The following is a 23,982-nucleotide window of genomic DNA, read 5'->3' on the forward strand; positions in this document are numbered from 1 at the left end:
TGGTCAGTAACTATATGAAATATTGAAAATAAAATTGTTGTTGCCCCTGGAAGCCTTTAGTTAGGCAACTTACAATTAAATTGAGGACCATGGATCAGGCTAGCCATTTAGTGTACATGAGCGTCTATTGCAAAATAAGTGCTCAAAATGTAATTTACACTGTAACAGTAAATTGAAAATATATTTGTACATTGATGTAGCCAGTATCACAATCAAAGGATGAATGAATGAATAAATAAATAACATATGAATGTGAGAGTTGATGGATAAAAGAATTAAGAAGAATAATTAATCAGTTGGTATCCAGTTTTGCCTCCCTTTATGTTAGAAATATTTTAGAACAATGCTAAATCAGTCATAGATATTGTATATAATTCAGTAACATCTATGTTGTGCATTTGGTTAAGCCCACCACTGTTAAAAATGAGATGACAAATAAACTACGGTCCATACAGAAGTTACTATTTCTTTATTTGTTATGCAATGTATTAAAACCATCTTCAGGTGGGCAATCTTATTATATTAATGAAATGTATGTGATTACTTAAAATCATTGTCATCAACACTTCATCAGTGTGGCTTTGCACCTAAAGATGATGGAGTGAAAACTCCTTAAATATTTTATGTAATGAATAAATATTAGTAGTGATTGTATGCAATGTGTTACATTTGTCATTCCACTAAGCTGCTGGTATGGTGTTATGAAGAAAACAATGGCTTTAAAATGAAGTTTTCAGAAAACGCAAGAGCAAGGTTAGTGGGAAAGTATGAAAGCAATAAGTTCATGAAATTTTTCATAGTTCAGTTAATAAGTTAGAGCATTGGAAAACTTGGTGAGATGTAACTGCAATAAGGACAGAACAAAACAAGAAATAGGGAATGTGATAAAAAGATAATGGGAATTTGCTACAGAAGAAAAATAGGGAGATGTACAGACAGATGCAGAAATGCAAAGTTTGTCTAGAGCAAGAGGGGGTGGGGGGAGAGAATTTCAAATTTCAGGACTCAGAGTGGAACAGCCACCTGCAAGTTTTTATTGCCCAGAGAGATTTAATGGCTGACAAGAACAGCTTCATGTGTCTTCGTTGTTAGGTAGGACACTGTCTTCTGGAATGTAATGTTCTCTGTCAAAAGTAATGTTAATATAAATTTGTTCTGCCTGAATGTTAATGTGTAACACACAAAAAATACTGTTGTGAATCAATTTAACAATGAAGTATTGTAATACACATTGTTATGTGTCATACATACATACAAGCACCTGAAATATGTGCTGTATTACAGCCTGAAACTATAAACCAACAATTTTTATTATTTTCCAGCATGAAAAGGCAGAAAAAAGGTCTGCAATTCTTGCAATTGACGAAGCCTTTGCGGAATACACTCAGGAAACAACTGGAAAAGAAACTAAACAGGACAGTCCAGAGTAAGTGCAATGCAACTGACAAGGTCTATAAAATAAAAAAATGTAAGAATCTTTCTCAGTCTTGAACATGTGGAATGAGAATAAAAAAAAAGATTAAATGCAAACTAAAGATCGTAATGAGAGTTTAAGGAATTAAATGTAAAGACTTAAAGAAAGGTCAATGAGAACAACAACATTTCGTATGAGAATTACATGAAACTAATGCAGTGCCTTAATTACGATAAAGCAGGACTTTCAGGGCAAAGTTAGTTATGTTCCATGTAACACGTTTGTATGGCTACAAGTTGGTCAACTGAGCATCTTTAACTTATTACCATTTCTGTTTGTGAGTTGTTGGGAAGAAAAAACTTAAGCCTGCATTTGAAAACATCTTTGGTGTCAGTCAGTCTTTTTATTTTTACATAAATGTTATCAAAGAGTTTCAGAACTATATTTCACTCCAGTGTGTGCCAAGTGTTTCATAGCTATGTATTTCACTCCATTGTGTACCAAAGGTTGATCTACCAGAAAGCAGCACAGGTAACTTTCCCTCCTGGTGTTGTTGTTCTTGTCATCAGTCTGAAGACTGATTTGATATCATTCTCCCTGCTACTTTATATAAAAATTTAAACTAAAACAAGTATAAAGGTTTATGTGTTCATTAAACTAGATAAAGAGGCAGTGGTTCATAACTGATGAAGCACCGAATTAACAAATATCTCAATGACCATAATTTACTTAACAGAAATCAGCATGGCTTCCAAGCACGTAAAAATACCGAAACAGCAGTAATGTGCTACACTGAACAAATAATCAAAAATCTAGAGAAACATTGCAGTGTAGTAGGAGTAAATTTAGACCTCTCCAAAGCTTTTGACACTGTGAACCAGGACATTCTTTTAGAAAAATTGGAACCGTTGGGTATACATGGGATAGGAAAAAAATGGTTTGAATCATACCTAAAAAACAGAACACAGGTTGTGGGACTGACATCAACTTACTCCAACCACAAAATAAATTCAGTATCAGAGGCAAAAAATGTAGAAATAGGAGTACCACAAGGCAGCATCCTAGGGCCCATATTGTTTCTTGTCTATGTAAATGATTTTCACACCTCAGATGATGCAACCAAAGCAATAATATTTGCAGATGATACTAGTGTGATAATAAGTGCACCAAAGCAATTGCTACCAACAACTGCTGATACAGTACTAAATTACATCCACTCTTGGCTCAATGCAAACAGGTTGACATTGAATGTAAATAAAATAAATTATATGCAGTTTGGGAAAAGATCTCAAAATGTAAATCTCGATCTGGTGTGGGGTGACAAAGCCTTAGACAGAGTGACATCCACAAAATTGCTGGGGATTCATGTGGGTGAAAAATTAAATTTTAATGACCACGTAATAAAACTTGCACAAAAACTTAATTCAGCCTGTTTTGCCCTCAGAATTATTGCAAATGCTTGTACCTCAGAGGGTGCCAGAATGGCATATTTTGGCTATTTTCAATCTCTTGCCACATACGGAATAATACACTCCTGGAAATGGAAAAAAGAACACATTGACACTGGTGTGTCAGACCCAACATACTTGCTCCGGACACTGCGAGAGGGCTGTACAAGCAATGATCACACGCACGGCACAGCGGACACACCAGGAACCGCGGTGTTGGCCGTAGAATGGCGCTAGCTGCGCAGCATTTGTGCACCGCCGCCGTCGGTGTCAGCCAGTTTGCCGTGGAATACGGAGCTCCATCGCAGTCTTTAACACTGGTAGCATGCCGCGACAGCGTGGATGTGAACCGTATGTGCAGTTGACGGACTTTGAGCGAGGGTGTATAGTGGGCGTGCGGGAGGCCGGGTGGACGTACCGCCGAATTGCTCAACACGTGGGGCGTGAGGTCTCCACAGTACATCAATGTTGTCGCCAGTGGTCGGCGGAAGGTGCACGTACCCGTCGACCTGGGACCGGACCGCAGCGACGCACGGATGCACGCCAAGACCGTAGGATCCTACGCAGTGCCGTAGGGGACCGCACCGCCACTTCCCAGCAAATTAGGGACACTGTTGCTCCTGGGGTTATCGGCGAGGACCATTCGCAACCGTCTCCATGAAGGTGGGCTACGGTCCCGCACACCGTTAGGCCGTCTTCCGCTCACGCCCCAACATCGTGCAGCCCGCCTCCAGTGGTGTCGCGACAGGCGTGAATGGAGGGATGAATGGAGATGTGTCGTCTTCAGCGATGAGAGTCGCTTCTGCCTTGGTGCCAATGATGGTCGTATGCGTGTTTGGCACCGTGCAGGTGAGCGCCACAATCAGGACTGCATACGACCAAGGCACGCAGGGCCAACACCCGGCATCATGGTGTGGGGAGCGATCTCCTACACTGGCCGTACACCACTGGTGATCGTCGAGGGGACACTGAATAGTGCACGGTACATCCAAACCATCATCGAACCCATCGTTCTACCATTCCTAGACCGGCAAGGGAACTTGCTGTTCCAACAGGACAATGCACGTCCACATGTATCCCGTGCCACCCAACGTGCTCTAGAAGGTGTAAGTCAACTACCCTGGCCAGCAAGATCTCCGGATCTGTCCCCCATTGAGCATGTTTGGGACTGGATGAAGCGTCGTCTCACGCGGTCTGCACGTCCAGCACGAACGCTGGTCCAACTGAGGCGCCAGGTGGAAATGGCATGGCAAGCCGTTCCACAGGACTACATCCAGCATCTCTACGATCGTCTCCATGGGAGAATAGCAGCCTGCATTGCTGCGAAAGGTGGATATACCCTGTACTCTTGCCGACATTGTGCATGCTCTGTTGCCTGTGTCTATGTGCCTGTGGTTCTGTCAGTGTGATCATGTGATGTATCTGACCCCAGGAATGTGTCAATAAAGTTTCCCCTTCCTGGGACAATGAATTCACGGTGTTCTTATTTCAATTTCCAGGAGTGTATTTTGGGGTTCCACAACTGGGCGCCTAAAACAAATTTTTTTGTTGCAGAAGAGGGCCATCCGAATAATAACTCACAGTCATCCACAGACACACTGCAAACCCACATTCAAAAATCTTAGAATACTTACTATACCATCATTATCCATATACAAATGTGTATTGTATGTCAGGACCCACATTGCAGATTTTCAGACAAATGCCGACTTTCATAAATACAATACCCGTAATAGTGCAACACTCCATACTCAGAAAACAAAAAGAACGAATACACAAAGGCATGTGAGCCTTCTCGGTGCAAAACTGTACAACGCACTGCCAGTCAACATAAGGCAGTTAGAAGATGATAACAAATTTAAAACTGGATTTAAAAAATTTCTAGTAGAACAGTGTTTTTATTCTGCAAATGACTATGTAGGTCAATAAATTTTTTCTGGTTATATTTATAAAGGCAAAATGGAAAATACTCTATCTGTACCTAATCATTCATTACCTAATCATTCATTACATTTACATACTTAAAGGACAAATGTTGTGTGATGTAAATATATACTTAAGCAGTGTTGTGTATATAAGGACTTGCCATTTAGGGAGGACAAAACTAAAGCCTTATGAAAAACAGACTATGCATTTAAAATAACAAGCAGGGATGTATATAGGCTATATTAATTTCGTTGTATTATTATTAACTTCATTGTATTATTTTGTTTTGTACTTTTTTACGTATATATTGTTTGTCTCCCATTTCTTTGAAATGGCTTACATGTACCCTTGACAACATCCATACAATATTTATTGTCAATGGATGGATAAATAAAATAAATAAATAAAACTCAAGGACAAATTGGTATCATCTGGACAGGAGAATGTAAAGAAATTTTTGCACAAATGTAGAAGGCAAGGTGACCAAGTACTTGATAGATATGTAGCTGGTAGAGCAGTTTATGACAGTTTGGAGAGTCACTAACAAACTTAGAAGAACTTTCAGGCAGGGTCCAATGAAGTTCATATTGTATTATAAATGATCTGGCAAGCAATATTAATAGTAAACCCAGACTATTTGTAGTTAATGAATTTATGTATAATGGCATACAATCTGATGTAGTCAGAATCTGAAAACATTTCAAAGTGATGCAAAGGTTTGCATTTTTATCTTTCTCAATATCTAAAGTAAGTTGACAATTTTCAGAGTAAGCATTCAGTATTGTTTTGATGGATATCTTGTTACACCCACCATTTACAAAACTGTACTTTTTCCAATCAACTGTTGAATGATTAAAGTCTCCTCCAATGATGGAGTTGTGATTGGGAAACATACATACATTTGAGATGTTTTTGTTAAGGTTTTTGGTTACATATGGGGCTGACTATGGTGGTTGACAGAAGGACTTAATTACAATTTAATATCCATCTTTGACTCTGACTCTTGTCCAAACACTCTCACAAGCAGATGTCATTTTCTCCCTTCTGAGTTAGCACCATTTAAACATTTGTCCTTTCATACCTGGAAACCATGAATGTCATAAAAAATGGTAGTTCATCATGCAAGGACCCACAATTATAGGGTTGCAATATATATCATCAAAATTACTTTGAACTCCTCCTACAATTACAAAATATTGCAGGATGTGCAGTGGATAAAACTTTTACTTTCACTGCTGGGTGTAATCATTAGCTTGGGGCATGAGCAGCAAGGCACAATTTCAAAGAGACAGAGATGGGAGTCCAGTGACAACATTTAAAGGGAAATCACCCTTCATTAATATGTAGTTACACCAGTTCATTTTTTGTTATTGTAGTCCCTATCAAATATAGTACTGAATGTCGTTCATGGCAGTTATAAATTTTAGAAATTTTTCGTTAAAGTTCACCTCATATCAGTCCCAAAAATGGGACAACAATGAGCTTGGTCCATAGATAAATAGCCTCTTGCATAATTAATTTGTGTTGCTAACTGTAATGCATTTTATCTGTACAGAAAATTTTGTCCGTAAAACCTCTGACATTTTATTTCTTACTGAAGTACCACCTGCACTTATTTCTTGAGAGCAAATTCTATTACTTTAGAGGCTGTATTCACTGCTCCCAATCAAAACTGTTGAACTCCTGAAACTCACTTTATCACACCTTAATTTATATGCAAATTGTTCATGAGGCAGCCAAACAAATAGCCATTTAAGCTCAAAAACGTTTTTAGTACAATGATTTAGTCTTCACACTTATGCTGATAAGAACATGTACTGTTTATACAAGGGTCACTCCAAAATAAATGCACACTATTTTTGTAAAAATACAGTTTTCATTCTGCATGTGTGAAAGTTTTACAGTGTGTAGATAATCCTTCCTGCTTGTTTTGAAACTTAGTTCAACCTGTTCCCGTGAGTGGCGCTGTCACAGCATGTCTTCAAGATGGCTGCTACACTTGACATTTGTCAGAAGCAACGTGCTGTCAAAGAATTCCTGTACTGTGAAAACAAGAGACTGGGAAACATCCACAAAAGGTTGAAAAAGGTGTATGGAAATGTTGTTGTTGATCGCAGTACAGTTAGTCAGTGGGCAAGCAGGTTACTTGATGAAAGCGGGCATGGCAATATTGAGGATAGTCCTTGCAGCTGCAGACCTCATACTGCACACACTCCAGACAATGTGCACAGAGTTAACGAATTGGTGACTGCTGACAGACGCATCATGGTGAACGAACTGTCATGCTACTTTGGTATAGGGGAAGGAAGTGTTTGCAGAATACTGAAAGTGTTGGCGTTAAAAAAGGTTTGTGCCAGGTGGGTTCCCAGGATGTTGACAGTGGCTCACAAAGAAGCAAGTAAAATTTTATGCAGCAAACTTTTGGAACAGTACAAGAATGGTGGAGATGAATTTCTTGGAAGAATTGTGACAGGTGATGAAACGTGGCTCCATCATTTTTTCACCAGAGACAAAGAGGCAATCAGTGGAGTGGCACCATGCAAATTCATCCAAGAAAAAGTAAATAAATTCAAAACCACACCTTCTGCTGGAAAAGTTATGGCTACGGTGTTTTTCAATTCCAAAGGGCTCTTGCTTGTGAACATCATGCCAAGTGGAACCATTATAAATTCTGATGCATATGTGACGACACTGCAGAAACTTTAAGCTCGACTGAGTCGTGTTCAACCACATCAGCAAAAGCAGGATGTTTTGCTGTTGCACGACAATGCATGGCCACATGTCAGTCAAAAAACCATGGAAGCGATCACAAAACTTGGATGGACAACACTGAAACACCCGCCTTACAGTCCTGACCTGGCTCCATGTGACTATCATCTCTTTGGGAAACTGAAAGACTCTCTTTGTGGAACAAGGTTTGGAGATGATGCCTCCATTGTGCATGCTGCCAAACATGGCTCCAATAGGTTGGACCAGAAGTTTACTGTGTGGGTATACAGGTGCTGGTTCCAAGATGGCGTAAGGCCATTGAGAGGGATGAAAATTATGTGGAGAAATGAAAATATTGTTCCTAAAGAATGTATCTACACACTGTAAAACTTTCAATCATGTAGAATAAAAAATTGATTTTGAAAAAAATTGTGTGCATTTCTTTTGGAGTGACCATCGTATCATGCTGCTGTCTATTTATGCCACTATATGATTCTTTGTACTTGACTTGGTGTCCAAATTGCAAAAGCCATATTGTCTACTTGCTGCTCTCTGTTGCTGGCTAGCCTGTTGCACTCTTTTTGGATTTATGTGACACATAATGCTGAGTAAGCTCTTAAGCAGTCTTATGATCTTATGTTCTGATCATCACAAGAAGTTAAACTATGGAGACACACTGAATTTGACTGCACCCATCAACCTCTAAGTGATGCTGTGGTATCAGAGATGAAAAAGGGACTAAATTTTTCACCAACTCCAAAGACTTTGCCCTTCAAAATTCCTCGTGAGATTGTTAAAGGAATAAGGTGAGAGATTTGTAGGGCCACAACTAGGATGCTTGCACCCAAGCAAAAGACCATCACTGAGGAAAGAAAAGTGGTCTGTTATTTAAGAGATGACACAGAAATAGTCATTTTATCTGCTGACAAGGGAAACACTACTGCTCTCTTTCCTGCAAAATCTTCTTTTAACAAGATAGTGGATTTACTGCAGGACTCAGGATATTTTTGTCTCCAAAAAGATCCAACAGATGGAGTACAATTAAAGACATCCACCTCCTCAAATGCAGCCATTTTTCCGACCATCGGAAAAAGAGCTTAAGAGTATAAGCAACAGTTTCCTTATAACTCTAAAGCCTGCCAAAGATACATAAAGGAATTCTGATTTGCCGCATTTTAAGCAATAAAGGAGGTACAACATACTGCATAACAAAATATCTGACTTGTCTTTTGAGCTGTTTGGTAGGGAAATGAGAGCACCATACTTGAAATTCAGAAGACTTTATAACGTGACTGAATAACCTGCATCTTGAACCAACTGACATATTAGTGGGTTTTGATGTAGTCTCTCTGTTCACATGAGTGCCTCTGGTAGGTTGACTGCAGCTCATAGGAGCTTAGCTGAAAGAGGATATCTTACATCTTTCCAAGCATGTGCTTACCTCAAATTACTTTTTATTTAATGACCAATATTTTGAGCAAACGGATGGTGCTGCCCTCTGTCTCCCATAGAAGCCAACCTTTTTGTGGAAGACTTTGAGGACAAAGCACTTAAATCAGAGGTTTTGAAATGTGTTTTTGCAGATATGTAGACGATTATTTGTGGTATGGCCACATGGGACAGTAATGCTTCCATCATTTTTGGAACATCTTAACTCCATCCACCTTAAATCTGCTTTACTATCAAACTGGAGAAAAGTGAGACCTTTCATTTCTGAAAGTCTTGGTTCTTAGAAAAGAAGATGGCTCCTTGGGTCACAGTGTACTTCATAAACTAGCACACACTGATCTGTATCTATCAGCTACAAGTTGCCAACACCCACCCCAATGCACCAGTGTAAATGGGCCCTTGTTCAAAAGGCAAGAGCTGTCTCAGATGCAGCAGAACTTATCCATCTCTGCTTTGTATTTGTCCAGAATGGGTACTCCAAAAGCAGATTCATTTCAGCTAAGACACACTAAGCCTCATTACAGAGCATGATGTTTTTTGCAATTTATGTTGGTGGCATGTACTTTAAGATTGATGGACTATTCAGGAGACATCAAATAACTTGTGTCGTCCACCCTCTGATGTAAACAAACAACCTAGGTCTGTGGAGACCAGGAATATATAAAAGTCCATGCCAGAGTGGGAAATCTTACATTGGCCTGACATGTCACACTACTAAGGATAGATGTGATGAAGATGGACGTCACACCAAAATAGGGTCAGCCAAAAAAAATCTGCTGCTGCTGAACACTTTCTTGACATGGGACATGACAGGAGCTGTGCACAGACAAAGATCCTCCATCCACCTCCACTCCATCATTAAAGAAACAAACAAAACACAATAAATAACTATTTAATTAACAGAGACATGGGATTTTAGCTCAGCAAAGTGTGGAACTAGCGCTGGTAGCATTAACGGATCATCAGCTGCAAACAAATGAATAGAGTGAGATAGCACAGATTGGGAATTGAAACTAGGACAGTTAAGTAGGGCACCAGCATTTGGCTCATGCACATACACTTGGACCATGACTTGTGGTCCCACTTTTCGTGTGCTGCGCATGAAAAGACAATGGCCCATTTCCCGGGCAGTCGCTGTCCTCATGTGCAATGACATTATAGCCCAGCCCCTTGGTGCCTGCACTTTTCTAGACAGGCAGTGCATAAATTAGCAAGCCACAACAGCAATCTGTCAGTAGCACCTATAGATGACAAGCAGTTGTCTCATGGAAATACCACACAGTATACACAACCTTATCCAACACAACCCATGAAACATTCAGGCAGGCTCTTAATACTTCAGTAACTTTGCTTTTTATGATTTATGGAGTACTGTGGAGTAGTGCATGGAAATGTGTAATAACTTATATGGACCTTACTCAAATGGTTTCATCACTTTTCACACCCAATGAAAATAGAGGCAAAATGTGTGGTATGTAAACAGATCACATACTGACCATGGCTCCTTTTGTCCATCTACTGTAGCTGTATTGACATAATGGTAAGTAGTATTATGGGTCGTTACTATCACTAAACTCTCCACTTATTGGGCATGGGAGGAAGAATGGATGATGCAAGTCATCACAGTTGAAATCTGGAATGAAGAGCACAAAGATACAAATTGCATGATTAGTGCGCTTTCTTTTCACACAGGGATGAAGAGGAAGAGACTCCAGATAAAGAAGCTGTTGGATATTTCCTTGGAATATGTTATGCTGCCACTTTGGGTGGGACTGGAACCCTCATAGGAACTGGAACCAATCTCATATTCAAAGGACTATTTGCAACGTTGGTATCACCCATATATTTTGCAAAAATGCTTTAAATGCTTGTTTATTTTTAAATGAGAAGTATATGATGTAATAAATTTAATATTAAAAGAAACCTAATATGAAAGGACAGCTGTATAAAAGAAGAATCAATACACTCTTTATTCCTGTCAGTGAGATCCATCATTTTTTTTACTTTAATAGGCACAGTATCTATAGTCTGCAATGACAAATATTGACTGCTGTCTAATTCTTGAATGCAGAAAAGTACTGAGAAGGCATATGCTGATAATACATTAATGTGAATGATATACTGCATACTGTGTAATCTAAGCGACACACAATATTCAGTGAACAAAAGACATGTATATTTGGAAAGCATAATAATAAAATAGACTTTAGCTCCTGATCATCATAAAATGAAGTAAAATTCCTTCAATTTTAGTTCCTCAGTACGTTCTGGCTGGCAGAAAGTCAAATGATTAGCAGCAGTGTGCTTAGTCTACGGAACAATATCAGTCTGCTATTTTCAGTGAGTGTCTGATGATATCCCCATCCCCCTCATCAGATGTATAAAATCATGTGTAACCTGTATGTAATCAGATGTCCCCAGGTGCTGAAGTGCAAGGAAAATAGTATTTAGGATTGAATTAAGGGGTATATGAGCAGGAATATCACTATGACTGTTTTTATGAAAGGCATTAGGCTGGTTTGTTTGTAGACTATTGAATTGCAGTAGTAGCCTGGTATACCACAGTCCAATATACGACAGACTTGGATGTAACATGGTATGAGGTATGTCCTCCAAAACAAAATATCATTTGTGAATGATTCTACATTACAATTTACTCCTGCAACCTCCATGATCTCTAAGCAATAACCAGAGTAGATGGATGTAATTAAAATTAACCTTTGGTTTGTCTTATCCACATATTGAGATTGTTGCTGGACAGAAGCTTTGAATACACATCTCATGGTTAACATTGTGGCACACCATATAGCGGAGATGATGAGTTGCACAACAAAAAGATTTCAAATTAAAGCTTTTGGCCATTGGCCTTTGTCAACAACAATGAATACACACATGCGTGCAAGCGCGCGCGCGCACACACACACACACACACACACACACACACACACACACACATACACACGTACGCCTGCAGTCTCGGGCAACTGAGACGACATCCTGGATTTTCCATTGTTTGGTTAATATTGTGACACAGTCAACAAGGTGACTACAGAACATGCATGGCAGTAATCAAAATCAGAACAACCATCATGTGGATCATAAATTATTCACTCATTGTCTGGATTTTGTGTGCTTGTTATGATGTCACAGGAATGATAAATTAAAAATTATTGATCATGTAAAGAAGGCTAAAACTAGGCAAGTTTATCAAGTGAGTGTGGTGTACCTGAAAGAACAATCAGGGGACAGATGAAAGAAGAGAATAAACTTAAAAGTTTTGTAAACACAGTTGAATGGGAATGGACAGAAAAATGACTAAGCTACGAAAAGACAGTGAACTTGACAAATGCCTTTGTAAGTGGTTTTTAATGTGAAAAGAAGTGAAGATGTTCCACTTTACAGGCCAATTATTAAACTCCAAGCTGAAAAATTCCACTTTGATTTACATGGAACAAAGATTTTGAAGCTTACGACAGATAGTTCTCAAGATGGAAATATCACTGTGGAATTTGCCAAAAGATCGTTGAAGGAGAAGCAAGGTCTTCCAACAACGAATCTGCTTCACAGTTTCCTGAAATTCTTCACAAAATAATGGTGTATGAAAATCTAAACGATCTTCAAGCATATAATTGTGATAAAACAGCACTTTATTATCAGTTCCTTCCAACCAGATCTCTTGATACAAAAATGAGCAAATACGACAGGTTTGAAAATGAATAAAGATGGAATAACCCTCTTCTGTGCCACAAATAAATTGACCAAACCATAAAGATGAAATCTCTTTGTATAGGTAAAAGTAAAAGCTCAAAATGTTTCAAGCTTGTAAAAGTGTTGTCATTATAATTCGCTTGCAGGCATTCAAAGAATGCTTGGACGACATGACATTTTCACCAAGAAGAGTTTGTTTGTTCAGTCAGTGATGAAGCACCTGTTATCACATAAGCTAAGAGAAGAAGCTCTATTAGTACTTGATCACTGCCCAGCTCATACATCTGTTGAAGTGTTCGTTATTGCCAAAAAAAAAACATGACTGCATTAATTTGGCCACTGGATCAAGGCATCCTATGAGTATTAAGGCTTGTTATTACCATGAACTGCTCACTTCATTAGTAAATTCAGATGAGGAAATGGAAATGTTCTTGAAATCTGTAATTATGAATTGCTGGAACAAGTGTTCTATTGAGGGGGGGGGGGGGGGGGAGAAAAACAAAATTGCAACAGAAGAACTCTACAATGACATAGATTTCAACAACAGTGACAAACACTCTGAATGTAATATTCTGCAGTGCAACATTGATCTTGAAGACTTGAACCATTGGGTAATAATCAACATCAAAGAACTGTTTTTGAAGATGACAAGGACATTATTGATGATGTTCGAAATGATAGTGAACCAGTCATGGATGAGGATGATGAAGTTGAAGAAGAAATATAGATGATGTTCTCAGAAAGTATAGATGATGTTCTCAGAACATGTGGAATATTGGATAAAATAAATAATATGAGTATGTGGATGGAGTGTCGAAGTGAGCCAAACTAAAATGAGTTGTAGCACCAGATGAACATAAAACAATACACACTAAAGAAACTGCATGAAATGACCAACCAAATAGAGCTAACTTACTTCTTTAGTAGAATAATTACGTGCTGTAGCTTGCAGGCAATGCCGTAAATTTTTACACTGTATTTGATGGTGTACTTCATACACTGTATTTAAATTCATGTTATTATTTAGTCAGCATTTGAGTGAAGTTTATCTAATTGCTTTACCCAATAATTTTCTGAAATGTTTTACTTCTAATGTTCCTTAAATTTAAATACAGTATGGTAAAGTATGCATAGTATTACATTTTGTTATTTACTGTAAAGAAGAAACATTAAGTTGCAGATAGGCACAATTAAAAGGCACTTTTGTAAGCTTTCAGCCACAGCCTTCATCAGCAAAAGAGAATGTAGTATCCTGCCCACTCGTATAATAGAGGGTGACTAGGAAGCTGTTTCCTCAGATTGCTAGCACACAATTCAAGCAAATCATATCAATGTAGTATATTACAGTAAGTTAAATTGAAAGCACTTAACTTTGCGTATTCACAGAGTTGTGTCGCAAGCAAATGGTGAAATGAAAATAATCAATGTCCTTCGCTATATACAGTTTCAATGCAAGCAAGAAACTTCAGTTCACAAGTCACTGCGGTAGTGTTGGTATGACAGCTGTCTTCCACTCTGGCACTGGCTAGGTGACACGGTGCTTATATTCTCCTCATATAGATGCAGCTCCAGTAGTGGTGTCATGCTAGTCAGCGTACTATTGGCTGATGTTGTCTCACAGCCCTCTCTGCTTTTGCGTTCTTAATCTTCATGTTGGCACTTGTCATTGCGCTGGAACAGAGAAACAGACACCATTCATACACACAAACAAGCACACCTCATGCACACATGACTGCCAATTCTGGTGTCCCTGGACAACAGTGCAACTATCACATGGGATGCGAGTAGCAATCTGGATGTGGCGGAGAGGGGATAGAGATGAATGGGGGAGAGAGATGAACACTATCTGGTGGAGTGTGCAGGGGCTAGAATGCCAACAGGTGCAGCATCAGGACGTTGTGGGGCACAGAGGTGGTGAAAAAAGGAGTGAAAAAGGAGAGGAGTGGGGCAAGATGGGTGGCTGCGTTGGCAGGCAGCAACGAACAAAGAGGATGGGAGACGAGAATGGGAAGGAAGTGATAGAACAGGGGTGGGGCTGGGGGGGAGGGGGTGGGGGGTGGGGAGAAACCTGTTTGGTGCAGGAAGTGGGGCAGTATGTTACCACAGGTTGTGGCTTGGATAATTATGAGGCTCGAGAATGTATTATAAGGATAACTACCATCTGTGCAGTTAAGAAAGGAGGGGGGTGGCGGTGGGGGGGGGGGGGGGGAGTATGATACAGATGACTTGGGTAATGAAGCAGCTACTGAAATCAAGGATGCTATGTTCAGCTGCATGTTGTGCCACAGGGTGATCTACTTTACTCTTGGCCACAGTTTGGTGGTGGCCGTTCATCCTCGTGGACAGCTGGTTGGTAGAAATACCGATATAAAAAGCTGTGTGATGACTGCAGCAGGGCTGGTAAATGAAATGGCTGCTTTCACAGGTGGCCTGGCTCCTGATGGATTAGGATAAACATGTGACAGGACAGGAATAGAAAGTGCTGGGTGGGTGGATTGGGTGGGTCTTGCATCTGGTTCTTCCACAGGGATATGACCCTCGTGGCACAGGTTGGATTGGGAGTGACATAGGGATCGACTAGGATGTTTTGGAGGTGTGACTAGGATGTTTTGGAGGTGGGGTGGGTGATGGAACATCACTTTAGGAGGTGTGGAAAGGATCTCAGGTATGATGTTCCTCATTTCAGGGCATGATGATAGGTAATCAAAGCTCTGGTGAAGGATGTAGTTCAGTTGTTCCAGTCCAGGGTGCTACTGGGTGACAAAGGGGGCACTCCTTTGTGCTCATTCTTGAGGGTTGGTGGGAAGATTGGGGATGTGGGGGGAAATGGCACCAGAGATCTGTTTGCGGACTAGGTGGCTGTTTGTGAAGGTCTTGGTGAGACACTCAGCTTACTGAACAAGGGAGTTCTTGTCACTGCAAATATAATCATCCCCTGCTGGCCAGGTTGTATGGCAGGGATTTGTTGATGAGAGAGGGATGACAGCTGTGAACAAGCAGGTACTGTTGGTGGCTGGTGGGTTTAATGTGGACAGTGGTATGGATGGAGAGGAAGAGGTCAATGTCTAGGAAGGTGGCATACTGTGTTGAGGAGGACCAGGTGAAGGGGATGGGGGAGAAGGTGTTGAGGTTGTGAAGAAATGAAGAAGGATGTCTAGGTCCTGGGTCTAAATCATGAAGACGTTGTCAATAAACCCTGAACTAGACTAGTGGTTTGTCATTTTAGGAGGCTTGGAAGGTCTCCTGTAGGTGACCCACAAACAGATTGACATAGCAGAGTGCAATGCAGGTGCCCACAGCTGACCAAGGATTTGTTTGTATACCTTCCCTGCAAAGGATAAATAGTAGTGGGTTAGGATAAAGTTAGTAAGGTAATGAGTATGATGGGCAAACATCTATTAGGCACACTGCAAATGTAGCATTGTGGACATGTTGGGAATGTGGGTCTCACAGGGAGTGTGCAAGGGATAAGTCCCTGCAGGCGCACTATCCTCTGTGCCCATGGTGGCTCAGATGGATAGAGCATCTGCCATGTAAGCAGAAGATGCCGGGTTCAAGACGCAGTCAGGGGACACATTTTCAACATGTCCCCAGTGAAGTATATCACCGCCTGTTTGCAGCTAGGGTGTCCATTTAATTATCATTTAATTGGAGGTTGTGTTGGACTTCTGGGATGGAATCACTCTGGCAGAAATTATAGGTGGAGGAGATCTTCTGCCAGGTAGTCACTGGGATTCATAACAACAGTGATGGAACCTTTGTCTGCATGTAGGATAGTTAGGTCATGATTTGTTTTGAGGTTGTGTATGGCTACTCTTTCTTCTACTGAAAGCTTGGTGTTCTGTGGAAGGGACTTGGGAAAGGATGATGAGGTGAAGTTGGAGGTAAGGAATTCCTCGAAGGAGACCAGCGAGTGGTTAGGTGGGAGGGAGGGGGAGGGGGGGGGATGATCACAGTTGGATGGTTGTATGAACTGTAAGAGGCAGGATTCAATTATGGAATTGGGTTGGCTTTGGTTGGAGGGATTGGCAGAACAGAAGTTCTTCCATTGCTGGGATTGAGAGAAGAAGAGCAGAGGTCTTTGACAAGTCCAGCATGGTTAAATTCAGGTGCAGGGCTAAAAATGAGGCCTTTGGATAGGACTGAAACTTCTGTGGAGCTGAGGGTTTTGGTGGAAAGGTTAACAACAGTGTTATGGGAATGTTTTGACTCTGGATTTGGAGGTGAGTTAGTAGGGAGTTTTGGAGGATGTGGCAAGTTGAAAATGTGAGCTTGGGCAGGCTTTAGGTACCATGAGAGATGGATGAGGAGGAACACTGTGGATAAGTTAGAGGTTGAGTAGTGCTGTCCTGAGGAAGCAGTACGATGTCAGCAAGTTGGATATCTGGAGTGCTCCTACAAGTGCTGGAGAGTAAGAAATTCAATTTCGGAGCTGTGATATATGGAGTTGGGATTGCACAGTAGTGGTATCATTGAAAGGGAGCAGTGGTGGTTCTGGGATGCCTGTGCAATGAAGATGTGTTTCTGCAGTACCAGGTTTGTGATGCCCATGGACTGGCAGAATCTGAAAAGGGCAAGTTCACTGTGAAAGGACAGGTGGATCCAGAAAAAAGAATATTTATGGTTAGGCCATTTGGGGGGATTCCATGTTTTACACAACATATGAGAAATAGGATGTGGAACTGGGTATTAGCTAGGGAAGGGGATATTTTTCTGAACTGGGCAGAAAGATGTAGCAGGGATCACCATGGCAGGAGTGGTGGAAAGGAAATGGGAATGACACAAAAATGGGCAAAATAGTTGTTGATGGTTGTGAGAGAAGCTGGATAAGAGAAAAGGCACATAAAAATACATAAAGACACACACAGATATGCAAAAATATGCAGGATGAGGGATGAAGTTAGATCAAAAGGAATAAATTTAATTATAACTGTCAGAGGAAAGAATCTGGAGCTCAGATGCTGCACCAACAATCTGTGTGGGTATGAAGCCTGTGTTGTGTGTGTTAAGTTGCAGCCTGGCACAATTAAAGGACTCTTACATAAATTTTTTGGCCATGGCCTTCATCAACAAAAGAGAAACACACATCATTCAGACACACAAGATACTACATCTCATGTGCATATGACTGCCAACAACAGCAGCTCAAATCGGAATGCATGTGGGATGCAAGCAGCAAGGTGGAGAGAGTCGGCAATTTTAATTGGGCCTGTCTGCAACTTAACATTTTCCTATGTAATCTGTATCACAGTAATGTGTGTAAAATAATGGAAAACTTATGAATTGTATATGAAAAATGTTTCCTTGTATGGCTATGTCTTGGCATATCTCTTGTTCAACAATCAGATGATCCGAATACTCTCTGTAATGGTATGTGTGAATCACATTTCACAGTTTTAATCCTTTGACTGCTACAGATGTGCTCTCTGCATTCTGTGCTGAGTGCTGCTTTGTTTTTGCTGTACTACTGGCCTAATGCAACTATCTATGCTGAGAGATAGCATTCCAGCTGCTACAAAATACTTGTCATCTTATTATTAGAAAAATATTCAGGGAAAATTTAAGTTTTTTCACATCTCACCCTCTGATATCTTTGCTCATTATTCATCATAGTGTGCTGCATCAAATTAAGTAAAGCATTTCACGAAATTTTAAAGAGTTTGCAGAAGTAAAAATGTTGTGTGTAGACTTTGTGATTGATTTTAGCTCATACATTGTTGGGAATGAAATGTAGATAAGATATCAAAATCTTATTTCAACTTGAGAGCAATATGATATCTCATTTAATTCTTGAGATATTGATTTTCCTATCTGGTGGACAGCTGTTCAATATGCTGAATTCCATCCCTGCATATTGGGAAACATGTGTTCATAACAATCATCACATTTCATAAACAGATCAAGATACTGAAATGAGGCTTTTTTTGCAAATGATAGCATGCAAAGCAGCGTGTGTATTGTATGATAAATACTCCAAAGTTTTTTATTCTCTGGTGTATAGAAGTAACTCATCCTCAGCATTAAGAGGATTAGCAGAATGAGGTGCATAAACATGTCAATATAACTTAAGGAAAACAGATAGGAAGCATTTAAACATGTCCTTAGCACTTGGGGATTGGTGGAGCACCATGAGTTAACCTTTCCACAGCAGTAAAGCATTAATAGCATGGCAAAAATGGCAAAATAGTTATATAAACATATTTTTAGTGATTGGTTATGTGAAAATTGTCACAGCTGTTGTTCAACAAAAAGGAAATTTCTTTTCAATACTAGCAAAGATTTCTATTGCTCGCCAGGTTAGAAGTGGAACAATACTAATGTATTCACAAAACAGCCTGTATGTATTTGTCAAGCCTGAAGTCATTAAAAAGGAAGGAAGTAACAATATACAAATGGAAATTGAGAAAAAAGAAATAAATAAAAGGGCATGTGAGAAAAAGACATGAGGAACAGGTAAAGACTGTAAATATGATGAAGAAAATTAAGTGGGAAAATATTATATTTCTAAATATATCATACACTTCAAGTAAAATGAGATAAGACAAGGGAGAGTGGTGAAGGAAGGAAACCAAGAATAGAAACCTTATCACAAACTAGGACTGAGTGGATGATGAAAGCAAAACAAAGTACATATTGGAAAGGTAGTTCTCATTTGCAGAGTTTGGAAGCATGAGTGTTAGTTTAAAGAATGTCCTATGTGTTTTTTACCATCTAATGGTTTAAACCATCATTTTTCATCCTTTTCCTCCCTCTTTTTCTGGTTGAAGTAATTCTCAGGTCTGTTTCATTGTTTTGAACATATCAATTTACTGTTACTTGATAAACAATTGGTCATAAAGTAAGGTAACATGTTGGATGAACTTAATTTAATACACTGTAATAATAACCTGGCAATATCTTGTTGTGCAGTAAATAAACTAAACATTGCTATAGTTTCATTGTAATGTTAACAGTGCATTCCCCAATGGTGAAAACATAACCTTTGCTGGTTGGATGATGTTTTGTGTTCCACTAATGCTGCTATGTACACTGGCTGGCTGGCTGTGGCTCATGATACTTTACATGGGGCTTTTTAGGTAAGTATAAATAAGTATTATTGTTAGCATCATGACTATGAGGTCTTTACATCTTAAATTCTACTTCAGCAATGAGATACTTGAACATATCAAGTAAGAATGCTAATTGGTTTCAGCCCTGAAATAATAAAGATTTTTTAAGAGCTATGGCACTTTTACAAATAAAATTCTCTCTTGTTATTCTGCTATCATCACATATTCTACTGTGAAGTCTGTTACAATTTCCTCTTCTAGTGAATGGTTCTTACCTTTCTATTTTTTTCATGGTCACATCATTTATGTTCATTTGTAGACTAATATGTATTAATTGTTTAAGGAATTAAACTGAGGTCCATTTTAAATAAATGATTATTCTCTTTGTTCAATAGTGCTGTACACGATCTTATAAAACAATTTGTAATTCTGTCCTTATTACTACATTCATTTTATTTTTAATGCAAATATTTTAGGTTAGATCTAATCAAGACTATTATGATTATCAGTTGAAATAAACACCCGTTCATTACATTCATGCATTCATTTATATTCTGTAGATCCCATCAACAAGGACAACCTTCAACAAAGTGGAATGAGTCAACATATACATTAACAAAATACAAAGAAATCATAGAAACTTAATATGTGTATTTTATTAACAATAGATGATATCAATATAATGGAAGGAAACATTCCACGTGGGAAAAATTATATATAAAAACAAAGATGAGGTGACTTACCGAACAAAAGCGCTGGCAGGTCGATAGACACACAAACAAACACAAACATATACACAAAATTCAAGCTTTCGCAACAAACTGTTGCCTCATCAGGAAAGAGGGAAGGAGAGGGGAAGACGAAAGGAAGTGGGTTTTAAAGGAGAGGGTAAGGAGTCATTCCAATCCCGGGAGCGGAAAGACTTACCTTAGGGGGAAAAAAAGGACAGGTATACACTCGCACACACGCACATATCCATCCACACATACAGACACAAGCAGACATATTTAAAGACAAAGAGTTTGGGCAGAGATGTCAGTCGAGGCAGAAGTGTAGAGGCAAAGAAGTTGTTGAAAGACAGGTGAGGTATGAGTGGCGGCAACTTGAAATTAGCGGAGATTGAGGCCTGGCGGATGACGAGAAGAGAGGATATACTGAAGGGCAAGTTCCCATCTCCGGAGTTCGGATAGGTTGGTGTTGGTGGGAAGTATCCAGATAACCCGGACGGTGTAACACTGTGCCAAGATGTGCTGGCCGTGCACCAAGGCATGTTTAGCCACAGGGTGATCCTCATTACCAACAAACACTGTCTGCCTGTGTCCATTCATGCGAATGGACAGTTTGTTGCTGGTCATTCCCACATAGAATGCGTCACAGTGTAGGCAGGTCAGTTGGTAAATCACGTGGGTGCTTTCACACGTGGCTCTGCCTTTGATCGTGTACACCTTCCGGGTTACAGGACTGGAGTAGGTGGTGGTGGGAGGGTGCATGGGACAGGTTTTGCATCGGGGGCGGTTACAAGGATAGGAGCCAGAGGGTAGGGAAGGTGGTTTGGGGATTTCATAGGGATGAACTAACAGGTTACGAAGGTTAGGTGGACGGCGAAAAGACACTCTTGGCGGAGTGGGGAGGATTTCATGAAGGATGGATCTCATTTCAGGGCAGGATTTGAGGAAGTCGTATCCCTGCTGGAGAGCCACATTCAGAGTCTGGTCCAGTCCCGGAAAGTATCCTGTCACAAGTGGGGCACTTTTGTGGTTCTTCTGTGGGAGATTCTGGGTTTGAGGGGACGAGGAAGTGGCTCTGGTTATTTGCTTCTGTACCAGGTCGGGAGGGTAGTTGCGGGATGCGAAAGCTGTTTTCAGGTTGTTGGTGTAATGATTCAGGGATTCCGGACTGGAGCAGATTCGTTTGCCACGAAGACCTAGGCTGTAGGGAAGGGACCGTTTGATGTGGAATGGGTGGCAGCTGTCATAATGGAGGTACTGTTGCTTGTTGGTGGGTTTGATGTGGACGGACGTGTGAAGTTGGCCATTGGACAGGTGGAGGTCAACGTCAAGGAAAGTGGCATGGGATTTGGAGTAGGACCAGGTGAAACTGATGGAACCAAAGGAGTTGAGGTTGGAGAGGAAATTCTGGAGTTCTTCTTCACTGTGAGTCCAGATCATGAAGATGTCATCAATAAATCTGTACCAAACTTTGGGTTGGCAGACTTGGGTAACCAAGAAGGCTTCCTCTAAGCGACCCATGAATAGGTTGGCGTACGAGGGGGCCATCCTGGTACCCATGGCTGTTCCCTTTAATTGTTGGTATGTCTGGCCTTCAAAAGTGAAGAAGTTGTGGGACAGGATGAAGCTGGCTAAGGTGATGAGGAAAGAGGTTTTAGGTAGGGTGGCAGGTGATCGGCGTGAAAGGAAATGCTCCATCGCAGCGAGGCCCTGGACGTGCGGAATATTTGTGTATAAGGACGTGGCATCAATGGTTACAAGGATGGTTTCCGGGGGTAACAGATTGGGTAAGGATTCCAGGCGTTCAAGGAAGTGGTTGGTGTCCTTGATGAAAGATGGGAGACTGCATGTAATGGATTGAAGGTGTTGATCTACGTAGGCAGAGATACGTTCTGTGGGGGCTTGGTAACCAGCTACAATGGGGCGGCCGGGATGATTGGGTTTGTGGATTTTAGGAAGAAGGTAGAAGGTAGGGGTGCGGGGTGTCGGTGGGGTCAGGAGGTTGATGGAGTCAGGTGAAAGGTTTTGCAGGGGGCCTAAGGTTCTGAGGATTCCTTGAAGCTCCGCCTGGACATCGGGAATGGGGTTACCTTGGCAAACTTTGTATGTGGTGTTGTCTGAAAGCTGACGCAGTCCCTCAGCCACATACTCCCGACGATCAAGTACCACGGTCGTGGAACCCTTGTCCGCCGGAAGAATGACGATGGATCGGTCAGCCTTCAGATCACGGATAGCCTGGGCTTCAGCAGTGGTGATGTTGGGTGTAGGATTAAGGTTTTTTAAGAAGGATTGAGATGCAAGGCTGGAAGTCAGAAATTCCTGGAAGGTTTGGAGAGGGTGATTTTGAGGAAGAGGAGGTGGGTCCCGCTGTGACGGAGGACGGAACTGTTCCAGGCAGGGTTCAATTTGGATGGTGTCTTGAGGAGTCGGATCATTAGGAGTAGGATTAGGATCATTTTTCTTCGTGGCAAAGTGATACTTCCAGCAGAGAGTACGAGTGTAGGACAGTAAATCTTTGACGAGGGCTGTTTGGTTGAATCTGGGAGTGGGGCTGAAGGTGAGGCCTTTGGATAGGACAGAGGTTTCGGATTGGGAGAGAGGTTTGGAGGAAAGGTTAACTACTGAATTAGGGTGTTGTGGTTCCAGATTGTGTTGATCGGAATTTTGAGGTTTTGGAGGGAGTGGAGCTGGAAGTGGGAGATTGAGTAGATGGGAGAGACTGGGTTTGTGTGCAATGAGAGGAGGTTGAGGTTTGCTGGAAAGGTTGTGAAGGGTGAGTGAGTTGCCTTTCCGGAGGTGGGAAACCAGGAGATTGGATAGTTTTTTGAGGTGGAGGGTGGCATGCTGTTCTAATTTACGGTTGGCCTGTAGGAGGATGCTCTGAACAGCCGGTGTGGATGTGGGAGAGGAAAGATTAAGGACTTTTATTAAGGATAGGAGTTGACGGGTGTGTTCATTGGCTGAGTTGATGTGTAGGTGAAGGATTAGGTGGGTGAGGGCAATGGATTGTTCAGTTTGGAACTGGTATAGGGACTGATGGAAGGAAGGGTTGCAGCCAGAGATGGGAACTTTAAGTGTGAGGCCTTTGGGGGTGATGCCAAATGTCAGACAAGCCTGAGAAAATAGAATATGGGAGTGTAATCTGGCTAGGGCGAAGGCATGTTTGCGGAGGGAATGTAAATAAAACTTAATGGGGTCATTGTGGAGGTGTTGTGAGGGTGACATGGTATTAGAAGGTGGAAAGTGTAACATGAGGTGAAATGAAAATGAAGATAAAAATATATGGGGAGAGATAAAGGTGAACCGGAAAGAAACTGGAGATCTCGAATGAAAAAAGGCGAAAAGGTGTTGGTTACAGTTGGGCTATGTTGGACTTGGGTTGGTAGACAACGATGTGCATAAAGGTTAGGTGGTTGTGTTGCCGCCAAAACACGTTAAAGGACGGAGAAATTCGGGAAAATTTCGAAAAAACTGCGTGTAGTATATTAAAAGGAGTGGTATTGTGGTGGCAGATTATGAAAATGAGGCTAACAATTGTCTGACGAAGAAAT

The 23,982-nt window shown here is 40.8% G+C and overlaps 1 protein-coding gene across 4 annotated transcripts in view; it reads left to right on the forward strand.

The window, feature by feature from the left end:
- Window positions 1–23,982, forward strand: part of LOC126419292 (protein I'm not dead yet-like) — a 263,495-nt gene that overhangs the window by 179,241 nt on the left and 60,272 nt on the right. For 3 of the 4 annotated variants that reach the window (XM_050086458.1, XM_050086460.1, XM_050086459.1), the window contains exons 5-7: window positions 1,323–1,426; window positions 10,639–10,773; window positions 19,608–19,730. In XM_050086458.1, coding sequence (XP_049942415.1) covers window positions 1,323–1,426; window positions 10,639–10,773; window positions 19,608–19,730 — 362 coding nt within the window. The remainder of the gene's footprint in view (window positions 1–1,322; window positions 1,427–10,638; window positions 10,774–19,607; window positions 19,731–23,982) is intronic. The other variant, XM_050086461.1, reaches the window with a different exon arrangement.

This window comes from Schistocerca serialis, chromosome 9, assembly GCF_023864345.2.
Source record: "Schistocerca serialis cubense isolate TAMUIC-IGC-003099 chromosome 9, iqSchSeri2.2, whole genome shotgun sequence".
Lineage (NCBI taxonomy): Eukaryota > Metazoa > Arthropoda > Insecta > Orthoptera > Acrididae > Schistocerca > Schistocerca serialis.